The sequence below is a fragment of the Bradysia coprophila genome, chromosome IV (genome assembly GCF_014529535.1).
Source record: "Bradysia coprophila strain Holo2 chromosome IV, BU_Bcop_v1, whole genome shotgun sequence".
Taxonomy (NCBI): domain Eukaryota; kingdom Metazoa; phylum Arthropoda; class Insecta; order Diptera; family Sciaridae; genus Bradysia; species Bradysia coprophila.
Window position 1 is genome coordinate 12,895,733 of NC_050738.1, and position 14,420 is coordinate 12,910,152.

A 14,420-nucleotide genomic window follows, 5' to 3' on the forward strand; every position below is an offset into this window, starting at 1 on the left:
TTGGGCATATGACACACCTCAAAAATAGAGAATTTTCATTGTTGCACAAAGGAATATGTGAATGACCGAAGATGAAATGAGTGAAAACCTTAGAGTAATTATTTATATCTAGAGAAGAAATTTCGAACAAAATTACGTAAAATATGTGGTCCCGACATGAAATACGAAATGTTTATTGCTATGTGTGTTTGCCCTCTTAATTAAGAGGGCAAATTGAACCATCAAAAGCGAAAAAGCGTTAACGCATACTTGTATTGGTGTAAAAGTATACGAAATGTGTATGTTATACAAACTGATGTTGGGACCACATTTCGTCGTACGTCGTACAAATTTCCTCTCTAGATATAATTACAAATTACTCTAAGGTGAAAACAACATAGTAAAGTCATAGTAACGTCATCTGTTATCGACAACAACGACAAGCAATAAATGGTTAACTCCTGCTGATGTCGTCTTATATGACAAAATGTATGCTAAAACTAATGAAGTACAAGAATTTGCACCAAAATCCATTTGAAACATATCGATCAAAAGAGCAACCAAACTCGAACGGCAGAGTAAAATAAAAAATAACTTTACTCTGTCGTGAAACTTGATATTTTTTTTACTTTTCCTCAACCCACGGGCACTCTCCACGTAATAATAAATGCAAATTAAGTTGGAAATGTAACGTTGTAAGTCTCCACCCATACATTTCTAACTAAAACAAAATTCCTTTATTTATGTTGTGTGGTTTCGTCTCATTTCAGTTTTAAAGCCAAAAAAACATTTGATGTTGACACCGAGCGAATTATCGATAATTTGGTCGAAAATGAACAATCAGATACCAGGTGTAGGATTGGGTGTAGTGCGAAATGCGCTAAGTGCAAGTATGAATTTGCTGTTTGTTCGATTGATTATGAGTACTAATTAACCACCTATACGAGTAAATAATTAAATAAATCTTTAAACAAAACCAAATTTGTCATATCAGTATCGAAACATTGGTATCATTAATCTCGGCTTAATCAGAGATTAGATTTAGAAACAAAGACAATTTCGACGCAAAACTGCCTGTTGATCCAATGCAATTTACTTTTAGTTTAAATCCAATTTTAAATCCATGAAGACGTGCGACCGTTCGGTGAACAATGAATTTTTCAATTTTCACTCTAATTTCCATCTATTTGATCGCGTCGAATTTCGCGTTCGACGCTGAAACGGAACGATCTATTGATAATTTTGTCGAAAATGTGTTCATGCGAAACAACGAGATACCAGGCGTAGGATTATCCGTAGTGCGAAATGGGACAGTTCTAATTTCGAAAGGATACGGAATGAGGAACATTACCGCTGGCCTTACGGTCGACCAAAATACATTGTTTGCGATCGGTTCGACAACCAAGGTAATCGAAAGTTAACTCTATTTACCACAAAACTGTACCCGAAATTTCCGGCTGCAAATTCGCAGAGCTTTACGGCTGTTCTGGTTGTTAAAACATTGAATGAACTATATCCTGAACGAGGCGCTGCGGTGCTAGACACCCCCATTGCAAAATTGATTCCACCCACCGTCAATTTCACATTAAGCGACCGGTATAGAGCCGAACAAACGACTTTCAGAGACATTCTAGCTCATCGTACATGTTTATTAAATGGAGGAATAGATCTGCTCTTTGGCACTATGACCGCTGAGGAATACGCGTTGTAAGAATTAAGAATTTACAATTAGAATTGTGGCTGTTTTAAAGAGGCAACCCATTACTCGTAGTCGTTCCAGGTATATTCCACAAGTGTGTGAATTCAGAAATGGTTATCATTACAACAATAACATGGTTGCACTTGCTGGAGAACTCATAGCAGCGATTGCAGGAACAACACTACGAAATATGGTAAGCAGGTCACTATAATGGAACTGCAATCTCTTCGTCTATACGAGCTGAATTTGGATTCAAATACAAAATTTTCTTGCGAATCCTTCATTTAGACACTTTCACTTGCAAGAGACATTGGCATGGAAAACACTACCTGCATTGACTTTGATGGAGTCTATGAATCACTTCCCGATATGTCTCAGCCATATATACTCAGGAATGGAACCCTTGTCGAATTTGATATTTTCCAACTTCGAAGAATTCACGTGGGTCTGGGAACTGGAGGCATTTTGTCCACGGCCAATGACATGGCTAAGTACATGGAATTTCATTTGAGTCAAGGACGTGTGGGTAATAGACAAATTGTGCCAACGGTTGGTTAAACTTGCGTTCGGTCGTAGCAGTTAAGGCAATTTATTTTTAAATCGATTTTAGAATGTGATGAATTGGTTGTACACTATATCGAACGGATTCGATTTTCGAGGCAGTAGGAGAGACGATGCTGATTCAAGCGTTTACGGTGATTTGGGAACAGCTCAGGGATTTTTTTCAGCTTTATATGATGGATGGAGTGTTATTCATCGTGAGTTAGTCAATCTACTAGTTGAGAGTCCATGCAAATTTTGACCTTTTTCTGAAGATGGCGGATACTGGCCTCCATACGTTTGCGATATGTGTCTCTTTCCCGCAACAAAAATTGGAATTTTTATTTGTTCTAATGGTCCGGGATTACTTATGAACTATCCTTCACACGAAATTACATCTGTGAACATCTTCGAACTGATACGAGGAACAAATCGATCGTTGGAGGAAATTGAATCCAAAAACAGGAAATTTGACAATCACTTTATCGAAGAACATCTCTTCGATGGTCACAAAGCAAACAGAGTCTCAACAGTTTTACATTACAGCCGAATAAGGAATAAAGTTGAACTAAATGCTCTGCAATTATACTTTAGCGAGTGGGCACACGGGCGATTGCAACAAGTTCCCGGATCCAATACTAATTTCAGTGTACATTGGGACACTACGATCATGGACTATTTTTATTCAGGTTTGAGGGCACCGCTAAACTTTTGGATTGATTTTGGAATTGTTGACTCGGTGTTGCTACGAGTGGACTTTAACAACTTAGAATTTCAGTTCGTCAAAAATGCAACTCTAGATACATTTCCAGCTATTCCTTGGAGTCCGTCAAGCTGTGGACCTGAATAACTTTTAAATAAATGAAAAGAGAAATTTTGAAGTGTTTTGAGTAGACCGTCAGATTTTTCGACGCTAAATACAAAGACGGTAACACTAACGCTAATCGCTAAATGTTTGAATGGTGGACTGTCATCTAAAAAATAACATGCATTGTGGACAAAACCTATTTAACTTCTTTATACTCAATGAAAAGTATAACCTGAAGTGAATCATAGGAAAACGACTTTCCCTGAAATGCCTATAAAGAAAAGCTAAAACCTCAATGCCTAAACTCGTCAAAGCACTTTTTATGGTTGACGTTAAGTGAGCTATCTACCTGTCTTCCCTAAAGGCTACCGTTTCAGCCCGCTAGTCCATCGTCAGGGACGTAGAAGAGTGCTGATCGTAAAAACCATATGCGTTCTACCATAGCACTAAACAGATTTTTTGAATGGTCCTTTGGCCCTTCATTTTTGAAAAATGCTACTGCGTTCCAATTAATTTACTTAAAAATAAGAGAAATTTGAACTACTGCGTCGAGAAGGCCCCTCTTGAAAATTCTGGCTCTAGCTCTTTGTTCAGTGCTATGGTTCTACGGTTATCGGGAGGGCTCGCTCGCTAAAAACACCACTAATACACCGGGAAAAGTTCACCGGACTTATATCTGCTGTGCGATAAGACTTTCAAATCATGACGTAATCAATCAGTAAAAAAAATGAATTTTCAAGGTCATATCGCACAGCAGATATAAGTCCGATCGAATTGATTTGAATTGTATGGTTTTTTTGGAAATGAATACTTTTTAATTGATTGTATATGAGTTTCGCATATAAATTACACTTCAGAGAAGCGTAGAGTCAGTAAACTTTGATGCTGTCCTTCAACTTACAGTTCGTGACTTTTAAATATGTGAGACATATCGTTTCAGCTGATCCACTTATACAAACAAAAGGGTTTATACTGGTGAAATAGTTGAAAGTACGCGCGTGGTACTGATGAACCGGTAAAAATGTAAGAACATTTTTGTTTAAATGAATGTAACAGAAGACGGTTAAAAATGTTAAATAAAAAATAGATTTGGTGTAGCAGTTTGCCCAGCCCGAGAAAGGTCAGCAGAAATTGCTCAGAGTCTTTTATGTTGAGGCAACGCCATCTATTATCATCTCTCTGCATTTTTAATAAGAAAACTTGAATTTTACCAGAAGTTTGTATGGTAATATCGACATAAGTTACCAAAGTTTTTGCCATAACTGCCCCAGCTATTAACATAACCTCCTCCTATAAGACCTTTGATTGTATCTAGTGTCATATCAAAGTCACTAAACATTTTTTACATGAAGTTAGTCAAATCGCTAGCTCAACAGAAGCTCAAATAATTTTCCCAAATCGTTTACGAAAGATCTTCTACGTCTTCCAACAATCAATTTATCATTTCAAAAACTGATTTCGAAAAGACCATTTAAACAATGTAAGTTGAAGTACAGAATTTCTAATTTTAGCTGGTATTTGAATGTTACCCGTTGAAATCTGGCGTCAAAAATATCGCACGACACATATATGGGTTCTAAGCGACGTTGGAACATGTTGCTTCTCTAATGATAGAATGAGGCAACAGGAATTTGTTATTTCAATTAAAACAATATTTTAAAGAAAACCAATTATATTAAGCCATCCAATGTTTCTGTAACAAAAATGTACAGAAATCATTTGTTATGCCAGGTCTAACTTAAACTTTTGAACTTTTAAAAGATAAATTACCGAACAACTTGTATGAGCGAAGAGCAGAAGAAAAAAAAACTTTTCGAATTGTTCTTTTTAGTCGGAGAACTTTTATCACAATATTACAAAATCAATAATTGGATGACAAAGACAAACTGAACAAGTGTTTATAAGGTCGTATCAGTTGAAGTGAAAACGTTGATTTTAAGTGGTTGTTTGAAGTGGTTTGTTATATCGTTGTAAAATTTGATATGTACACACCACATATTCCAGCATTCAATACGTAGGTCCGGAACGAACCAAATATTTTATGTAATTAACTCTATTCGACAGTCGGTTGGCATGTGTATGGTTTATTATATTGATAAGTTAATTACATATTCTGTATACCGTAATCAGAAAATTATAACTTAAAACTTGAAACTTCGCTACTGAATTCGTAACATGATATATTTCCCTTTGTAAATGGCCTTATTTGTTCAACAATTTATTCGTCTTCAAATTTAATAGAAAATAATAAACTTCAAATGAAATTATATGGCTTCCCGTGCAGATTATTTAAAAGCTTATAAAGGTAATTCAATAAAAACAAACTGACTACACTAACTTATTCCATTACGAAGTCATATAATACAGTAACCAACAAAATCAATCGGTATAATTTCGATTTCAATACATTTTTGGCCACAAAGATGTTCACAAATTAGTCGATTAATTTCGATTTTAATTTATTCAATAATTTAGAACAAAAAGGCAAGGGGGTAATCACTAGTAAATCAGTAAATCAAGTAAATCACGGTAAATCACAAAAAATTTTGAAAAATTTTTGAAAAATTTTTAATTGTCACTGGATTACATTTCAAAGTATCGTGGCCGTAAACATATAGGATAAATTTCATGAACTAATACAAATTGAAGTAAATAGATTCAAATTTAGTAGAAACTTCATTTTTGATTTACTTGATTTACTGTGATTTACTGTGATTTACCGTGATTTACCGTGATTTACTGAGCTAGTAAATCAGTGATTACCCCTCGCAAAAAGGAAGATCCTTATACTAATGTTCTGCGCGAAAAACAAAATATAGCAAATTCACAAATTAATTAAACGACATATATAAAAAAGAAAAAGTCGTATCAACAAAAACGAACTATAGAGACGGAAAGTAAGACGCTAGAGTTTGGTTACAGTAGATAGTAGATAGGCGATACGAAAATATTAAAAATTCAAATATATCCTGAAAGACAAGGTTTGTCGAAAATCCTTTTTTCATTGAAAGCCAAGTACCAATATTTCGCGGAAAAACATTTTTTTCGAGCGAAACTTTGAGGTAAACCTCACACAGACAGTTCGAAACCGATTTGATCAAGCTTTTTAGAAAGCCTGTATTTTGAGACATAGACCAGGACTTTCACACTTCCTAGAAGTCAGATTTTCCGATATTATTCATAACTTTCCTTCTGCTAAATAGTGACAGGAAATTAATATTTTCTGAGTAGATTTGTAGAACAACCTAGAATCAACATTTTAAAATTGTATCCTGGTCACAAAAATAGCTCTGGATGCTGTGGATGACCGTCAACAGCAGTATTTTATTTATATAACACAGCATTATGATCGATATTGCACCAAAATGGCATTAATTCGATGTTTCAAAGCCGAAAAACATTTTTTTATGATGATAACCAACAGCACAATATACAATTCATTGGTGTGACACCTCTTCCTGGCGTTCTTCCCAGATGTACCTAAGGACTTTACGCATTTTTTATCGGAGTTTTTAGATTCTTTGCTGGCACTATGTCATTCTTGAGATAAGTAGAGCTCAGTTCCTCACAATTTATCACTCCTCATTGGTCCACTCAGTTTTGGGTCGTATATCTTGACCTAGAAATATGAACTTCACAGTAATTTCTTCGGGGTTCATCTGAAGGGGTTGAGGCTTCATTTAAGATTTTAGCGACGTTTGAGGTAGTGGAATTCCACAATTATAAAGTTTTCTATGTAACCAGCTTAGTTGCGAAATACTGGAATTTCCTCTGACTACTGAGATTTCTAGGACTCAAAAGTTGATGGACCAATAATAATCGTGTTCCACGAAATACCATTGATCAGGCTTCCAAGAAAAAAAAAGAATTTTCGAAAAGTGTTGTCTTATTCAGGAGATAGTTTAATTTTTTCTTAAAAACCGCTTTTACGGCCGGAAAAGCTATTTTCCATTTAAACAAAACAAAAATAAAAAAAAAAGCGATGGAAGCTGAATTGGGCTGACGGCACCCAGAAAAAACGCTGGACCGGATTCCGGAACTCGCCTCCAGACTCATGAGTTGAAAAAAGATGTTTAAAAGTTTAAGGGAATTTATTGTGTTCAACTAAGTCAAAACATCTAGCAACGTTTCCCTTACATTGCACATGTCATTGCCATTATCGGAACAATACTGTTCGATAATCCGAATGAAATCTAACAGTCCGTAACTATTACTTTATGAGTAAGTTTCCTGTAAAATTTAAAAGTTTTTTTGTGTATAACTGTTGTAACAATGTTTTAAATGAATAGGAAAAAGAGAAACAGCAACAGCACAACTTTAATTGAATTATTTATAACGATTTCTTTTGTTGAAAGATGTATTTTATTTCTGACATTTTTATAAATAATTTTCCAATAAAATTCGAAATATTAAATTCTTTTGTATCCAATAGATGTATCATTTTCGAAAGGCAACGAATGAATAAGACGTTGAGACGAAGCGGAGGAAAGAAATTGAAAGAGCGCCTGTCAATATTTCACAAAACTTTATAAATAAGTAATTATATCGTAAATGTTCATTACATTTTCTTATACCCACGTCCAATGGAATAACTTTTCGAGCAATCATTTGAAAGCGTATCATTTATTATTATTTTTTCCAGACAATAAATTTTTTATAACATTTCGTACCAAGAGTATGAAGTAATTTTCTATTTCTCTTACTCAATACATTGCTTGCACTATTCTGAATGACTCGAAACGTGTGTATAGATAATGGTATATACGTGAATTATATCGATGCATGCGGGAAATGGAAAATGTAATAAAGCATTTATTTGAAAAATTCAGATTATTATGAACGTGATTCAATGTTACACATAATTCTGTTCGGTTTCCGTTAAACTTTCCAATAAATCAGCTTAATATTCAAAGTTTTAAATTGTGTAGTACTTTTTACTTGAACAAGTTCCTAAATTTCAATCTTTAAACTTGTGCAATTCTGTTAAAAAAAACAATTTTTCGTTTTTTTTTCTATTCTCGTCGAATGTTTAAATTCAACTTTCAGCGTGAATAAACAAAAATTATATTTCGAAAAAGGGAAACGAAAAATGGCCTCGTCTACTCTTTTCTTTTTAACATTTCTGTACAGATTCAAAGGATTTTTTTTCTCATCATAATTGGCAATAGCACCCAGAAGTCGTGATTCTTCCAAGTGAACATCTGCTTTTTTGGGTTAAAATTTAAACTTTTTTTTTTGAAGCATAGAGTGAATAATAATCGTATGTATTTACCCCATTCTCATTCCCGCAGGCACACTTGGTACATATACAATTTGGAAAAAATATTTTTTTTTTTCGTTTATAAGCTATGCCATATCGTCACATTGATACTCGGTGATAGTATAAATGAATTTTTTACATTGATTTCATGTGGGAGTTTTGTATAAATATGTATATGCTGTGCTCTCTCACTGGGACTTTATTTGTGTATTCATACACATCCACTTTAGGTGGATTTAAACAAAACAAAACAAAAAAATAAAAAAATAACAGACAAATCGAAAAACAACTCAAATAAAAAAAAGTTTTATTTTCACATATTCGCTCGTAAACAAACCCCAAAAACTAAATAACGGGAATAAACATGTAAGCGCCACACCACATACGTATCTATCTATATAAACTTTTTCACGTGTGCACACATATTTACGAAAATAACACAGCAAATCTTTTATGACTGAAAAAATATTTGATTTAAAAGGTTTTCGTGGTATAATCGTAATATTGGGGTAGGTTAATCAAGTATTATATACACCTATCTATAGACACATATATGTTGAACGAACATGTTTTCTCAGTTCGAGGGGACGGAATGTGATATAAATTTTCAACAAGTTTTCGGTTGAAGATCTTTTACGAAAGAATCTGAGTAGTTTCAATTTAATGTAATGAATTTCGATAAAGAACATGGAAAGGGTAATTCCTTAACTCTGCATGGGATCACGTCATATTGTTTTCTCTGTATAAAATGGGAGCAATTTTTCTTTTCTTTTGTTGTTCGATAACGGGAAAACGTGGGAAAAATACTTTAAGGTGCCAGGCAGAACACTATATTGTTTTTCCTTTTTAAGGAATTCCCAAAAAGCCTTTACGTTACCACAAAAATAAATAGTGAAATATCGAAAACGTCATCTTATATAGCAAAATGTATGTTAAATAAAAAGTGACAGAATTCGTTTCAATCTGTTGATATATCAAATAAAGTTATAGATTCGATAAGTAAACTAATACGCCTGCCGTTTGTGATAAGTTAAATAAAAAAAACTTTTCAAACCAATATTAGAGACGTAAATCTGGTATGGGTCGTGTGTGTATAACGAAAAAACTAGGTCCGACCTTATGGGTGGGCCAGATTCCTTGAAGTTATCAAAAGTCATTTAAACATTAACTTATTTTAACTATTAAATTCCATTCTCTAAATAAAATGACGCTGCAATGAGTTCAAAACGACTTAAAAAAACAGTAAAATCAAATGTATAAGAACTTTATACCTCATTCAAAATCACCATTAAGTCAAGGGAACTGGCCCACCCGAGACCTAATTACAAAAGTCGGGTAAAGTTTCGAAAAACAATGCCTGCTGCAGTTAATCATCAATCGAACCTCAATTTACCCCTCAGAATTTTTATTCCACGTCGATTCAAGTAAAATTTTTGAAAATCAGTTCAGAATTACTCAAATTATGTTACCATCAAGCGTTACAGACATTTCAGTATTTTCCGTTTGTTGTATTTATTCCCTTGACTGTAAAGTCAATTGTCTTACATCATAAAATAGGTCTTGAAGTCAGGGACTATTTTTGAGAAATTCTTTGAGAAATTTTGAGAAATTTGAGAAATTCTTGAGAAATTCTTTGAGAAATCTTTGAGAAATTTTTGAGAAATTTTTTATATTTTTGAGAAATTTGAGAATTTTGAGAAATTTTTGAGAAATTCTTTGAGAAATAATTGAGAAATAATTGAGAAATTTTGAGAAATTCGATTTCTCAAAATAGTCCCTGCTTGAAGTTCACTATGATCGGTTTTAAAATACGGTCATTTCGTGAAGTAATCATATTTTATCCGAGGGGTAACTCACTTCTAGATTAAATGGATTAAATGGATTAAATGGTATTAAATGGATTAAATGGATTAAATGGATTAAATGGATTTAATGGATTAAATGGAATAAAAATTGGATTAAATGGATTAAATAGGAAAAAAGTTCATTTTACCAAATACTGTAAAAGTCTTAAAAATTGTTGATTTTGATCGAACCACGTACTACAACTCATACTACAATGTTAAAAAGCGAAAAAATCCACTTTTAGGAGTTTTTGGTGTAAAGTGTATTAAATGGATTAAATGGATTAAATAAATTTAATACCATTTTTCACAAAAAAATTTTTCCTATACCTCACGAGTACTTAAACGAGCTGGGGATCGTGCAAATCTATTTTTCGCAATTACTTTACAAATTTTTCAGGTCGGTAGCCTAATTATTTCGGTAAAACTAAAAAAATTTTTTTGGATTAAATGGATTAAATGGATTAAATGGATTAAATGGATTAAATGGAAGTGCGTCACCCCTCGATTTTATCTGTCGAGAACAGAAACAAAAACTCCCTAGAGGGATAAGCTCGAGATTATCGTTCTAGACAGATAATATATATTATGCACCTGTTGCCAAAATTGGTATTTTGACGTGTAGGACATTATTGCCCTAGCCGAAGGCGTGGGCCATAATGCCTACACGTCAAAATAACAGTTTGGCAATAGATGCATAAGTACTTTAAGTACAGCTAGCGCCAGTTGTGAGACATGTGGCTTTAATGCAAACAAATCCCGCAACCCATATAATATTGTGTTTCGTTATGTGAACTTGTCTTCTACTTTTTAAGCCAAGTTAGCTAGAACATTCAGCAATACAGGCCTGATCTGCTTGAGCTAGATGAAAAAAGACAATTGGACCATTTCGTCCTTACGAAAATTGTTCTACTGTGCCTTTTGCAGTTATCTTTTAAAAGTAAATGTGTCTTGAAAATCGCTAACAGAAAAGTATATTTGAACAGAAGAATGAATGCGGTTTAAGATTCAGCATGGGTCATGGAGCAATTATTTTCCTATTATGTAGAAAAACTAAAATAGAAAGTCTAGTGGCAATATTACGATGTTCTCTTAAAATTAATGACTCGTTGTTCCATTTACCGCCACTTACCAAACACACAAACGTTGTGAATGACGGGTACTGATTTCGTTTTCCTCGAATTAATTTTTCCATTAACTAATTTACAAAATATAGAAATAATTATTTTTTAGTCAAATAATTTTAATTTTAAATCGCCTGTCATCACTTTCAGTGCAATGCTGTTCATTTATTGTTTGCAAAAATAGTGTAGCATAACTAGCTGTAGGAGGTTGGAAGCTTTTTCTGTTAAGCAAATCATTGTCAAATGCAATCACAAAATTATCTCGGCGAGTCCGGCGTTATATTTTCCGGAATACAAAATTTTCCTTGAACAATATGAATATTTAATAAAAATCGCTTTTACCTTATTTATATGTAAACATAACGGAATAGGTAATATACAGTTTGTTCTTGACATTTTGCCAAAAAATAAACTTTTGAAATAAATTCATCTCAATGGCAAATAGAGGAAATGCAAAGTTTTCGAAAGTTTAAAAACCGTTGTTGTTGATGTTACTGGGAAAATGGTCCATTGTCTGAAAATTGTAGTAATTTAATGGGCAAATCTACCTTCTATGCACACACGTACAATATTACGTTCAATTACTCTCAAAACTTTTTCATTTATTTTATCGAGAAAAAAAACCCAACAAATAAACGAAAAACACACGGAACCGTTTACATGAATTCAAGACACCACACATCTTCGACAACAGTGTAATAAATAACTGAAAATGAAAGGGAAAAACAATTTTCATTTTATGTTATTGGAAACAATGAATAAATCTCATGGTTATATCCATTATGGAAGTAAAATAAAAACGGGAGATGCTCGTCCATTTAATAGATATAAATATGAAATCCGAAATAAATCCAACAAAACACATCAAACACGATTCATACGATGGCTATAATATACGGTCAAAATTTCAAGAAAAAAGATTATATTTTATGACATGTTCAGTCAAACCTACACAGCACCGCAAAAAAGTAACGTTAACCCAGTCAATTATCTCCGTAGAATTGCATCTGCGAAAAGTTCTCCCAGTTTTTTCTTCCAACAAATTCATTTTCAGTTTAATCGGAGCTTTAAACTGCATTTTCAAAATTAGTTTCCATTAAATATATGTCACATAAGTGCTTCCAATTATTATGAGCAACAGTTTCGACAACTCATTTCCCATTACCGTCATAATGATCAATTATTATGCAAGCAGAACATCTGTTTATTGTTGTATACATCCTAAATAATCACAAAATGATTGGATAGACAATTGAGAAGCTTTAATTCTTTAATTGAATCCATGTCAATTATCTGTCTGTTTAATGATTTACAAACAGAAGCAGACGAAAATACAGGAAAAAAAGTTCGAGAAAATCATTCGCCTTATATATAGACATCGAACAAGATGTCTTTAAAGTCTCCCCATCATCACATTCGTAATGGAAAATTAAAAGAACCTTAACCGAGGAAAATGTACTGTATTGCCTTCAACCATTGTGTTCAGTTTTGACAACGAAACCCAATATTTTTTATCGCAATGCCAAAAGTGATGAAAGTTTATTGTGTTACGGGCTTTGTGGTTAAAAATGTTTTTAGACTAAACGCATAAAGAATCTGAACAACACAACAACAACGGCAGCAGCAACACAAAAAAGTGAAATGAAAAGAAGAATAAGAAAAAAATTTTCGATTATAATATCTTCGATGATGATCAGAGGGACAGAGCGAAAGAAAAAATGGGGGACAAAAAGGGAAAAGAAGAACCATATGCTAGCCGACTAGCGCCGAAACATACATCAGACTTGTTCTCATGAAACTTTTGTCCATTTTTCTGTTTTCCCGCCGGCTTTAAGCTCACATTCCACATAGAACATAAAAAAATATGAAAAATGCGAACATCGTCCTCCTCCGTATATATGGATGGATAAAGGTGGTTTTATCTGTTCTATAACGTTAGAAAAGCGAAAATGTATAGATGGAAAAAGATGATAAAATGAACTTTTTCGTTTTGGTTTTGTCTTTTAAATTTTTGGTCACGTAACACTAAACTGAACAACATAATTAAATTTTGTTTGTGCAGATATACCGAGCATACGGATATTGTTGCCATATTTTCATTCATTCAAAAAATTTTTTTTTGCTTTCTTCTGTTCGTAGGCGACATCCTACAACAACATTATTATTATGTACCGTTCTAGCACCGGCATCATAAAATATAATTGCTGAAAGTACCGGAAACGGTAGATTGCAGATAGCATGTTGATTTCATTAATTCATTATCGGCATGGCAAAATATTTGATTATTTGCATTCAAATTTACGTTAATGGAACATTATGTCGAATAACATTTTCGTGTACTGAATTAATTGTTTGTCATATGTCTTTTTGCTTTGGCATTTAGCAACCTGTTACAAAATGGTATTATACTAATAATAACCTTGTTCAACATCATGAACATTCACGAACAACAGTTGAATTAAAATAATTTCTAATGGCAATTAAGTCAAAACTTTTTACCATTGATGTCCTTTCTGAAAAGGAGCTCCGCTAGGGAATTAATCAAATTTATTTTAATTAGAAAAATGTATTCCGTTTTGTTTGTGCAATGAGTGGGAAGAGGGGAGACGTGAGGGCGGGTAGCAACATACGAAATGGAATCACAAATTTGGGTTTCACCGTATGTGGGTTTTGGATAAATCTTTCTTGTGATTAACATTCCCATTGAAAGCGTTTGACCTTCTTAAATTGGATTAAAAACTTCTTTAAAAAAGATGAGAATATTAAAGTGCTGTACAATGTATACATAAACGTTAAACCGACCACACCGACACATTTTTCTCGGAAAAATTGCAACTTCCGTAACTGGAAAAGAATCACATTTTTCTCTTGCCATCTCTGTGAAGTCGATACTCTTTTTATTCCCATTGACAAAATCGAAAATCGTCTTACATTTCTTTCTGCCATAAAACCTATTTCAAAATATACGTTCATTCGTTTAATGCTTGGTTTTGTTTCACTTGGTTACTGTGAAAACGGATATATCGTTCGTATTTGATTTTTATTGATTCTGGTGCAATGTATGTTAACGTAAAGTTATGGTTCAGCAAAAATCGAGGCAAAAATTCTATTGCAAATCTATCACTTTACCGTGATATGACTAAAACTTTTTCATGATTCATGAACA

At 33.3% G+C, this 14,420-nt stretch overlaps 2 protein-coding genes across 2 annotated transcripts in view; one reads left to right on the forward strand and one right to left on the reverse strand.

Moving 5' to 3' along the window:
- Positions 1-14,420, reverse strand: part of LOC119066354 — a 50,969-nt gene that overhangs the window by 14,663 nt on the left and 21,886 nt on the right. The window lies entirely within an intron of this gene.
- On the forward strand, positions 1,131-3,087 carry LOC119066047 (gigasin-6-like). The gene is made up of 6 exons (XM_037168271.1): positions 1,131-1,385; positions 1,451-1,686; positions 1,760-1,871; positions 1,967-2,227; positions 2,289-2,436; positions 2,494-3,087. Exons 1-6 carry the CDS (start codon positions 1,131-1,133, stop codon positions 3,066-3,068), a joined length of 1,587 nt encoding a protein of 528 aa, XP_037024166.1. The 3' UTR covers positions 3,069-3,087.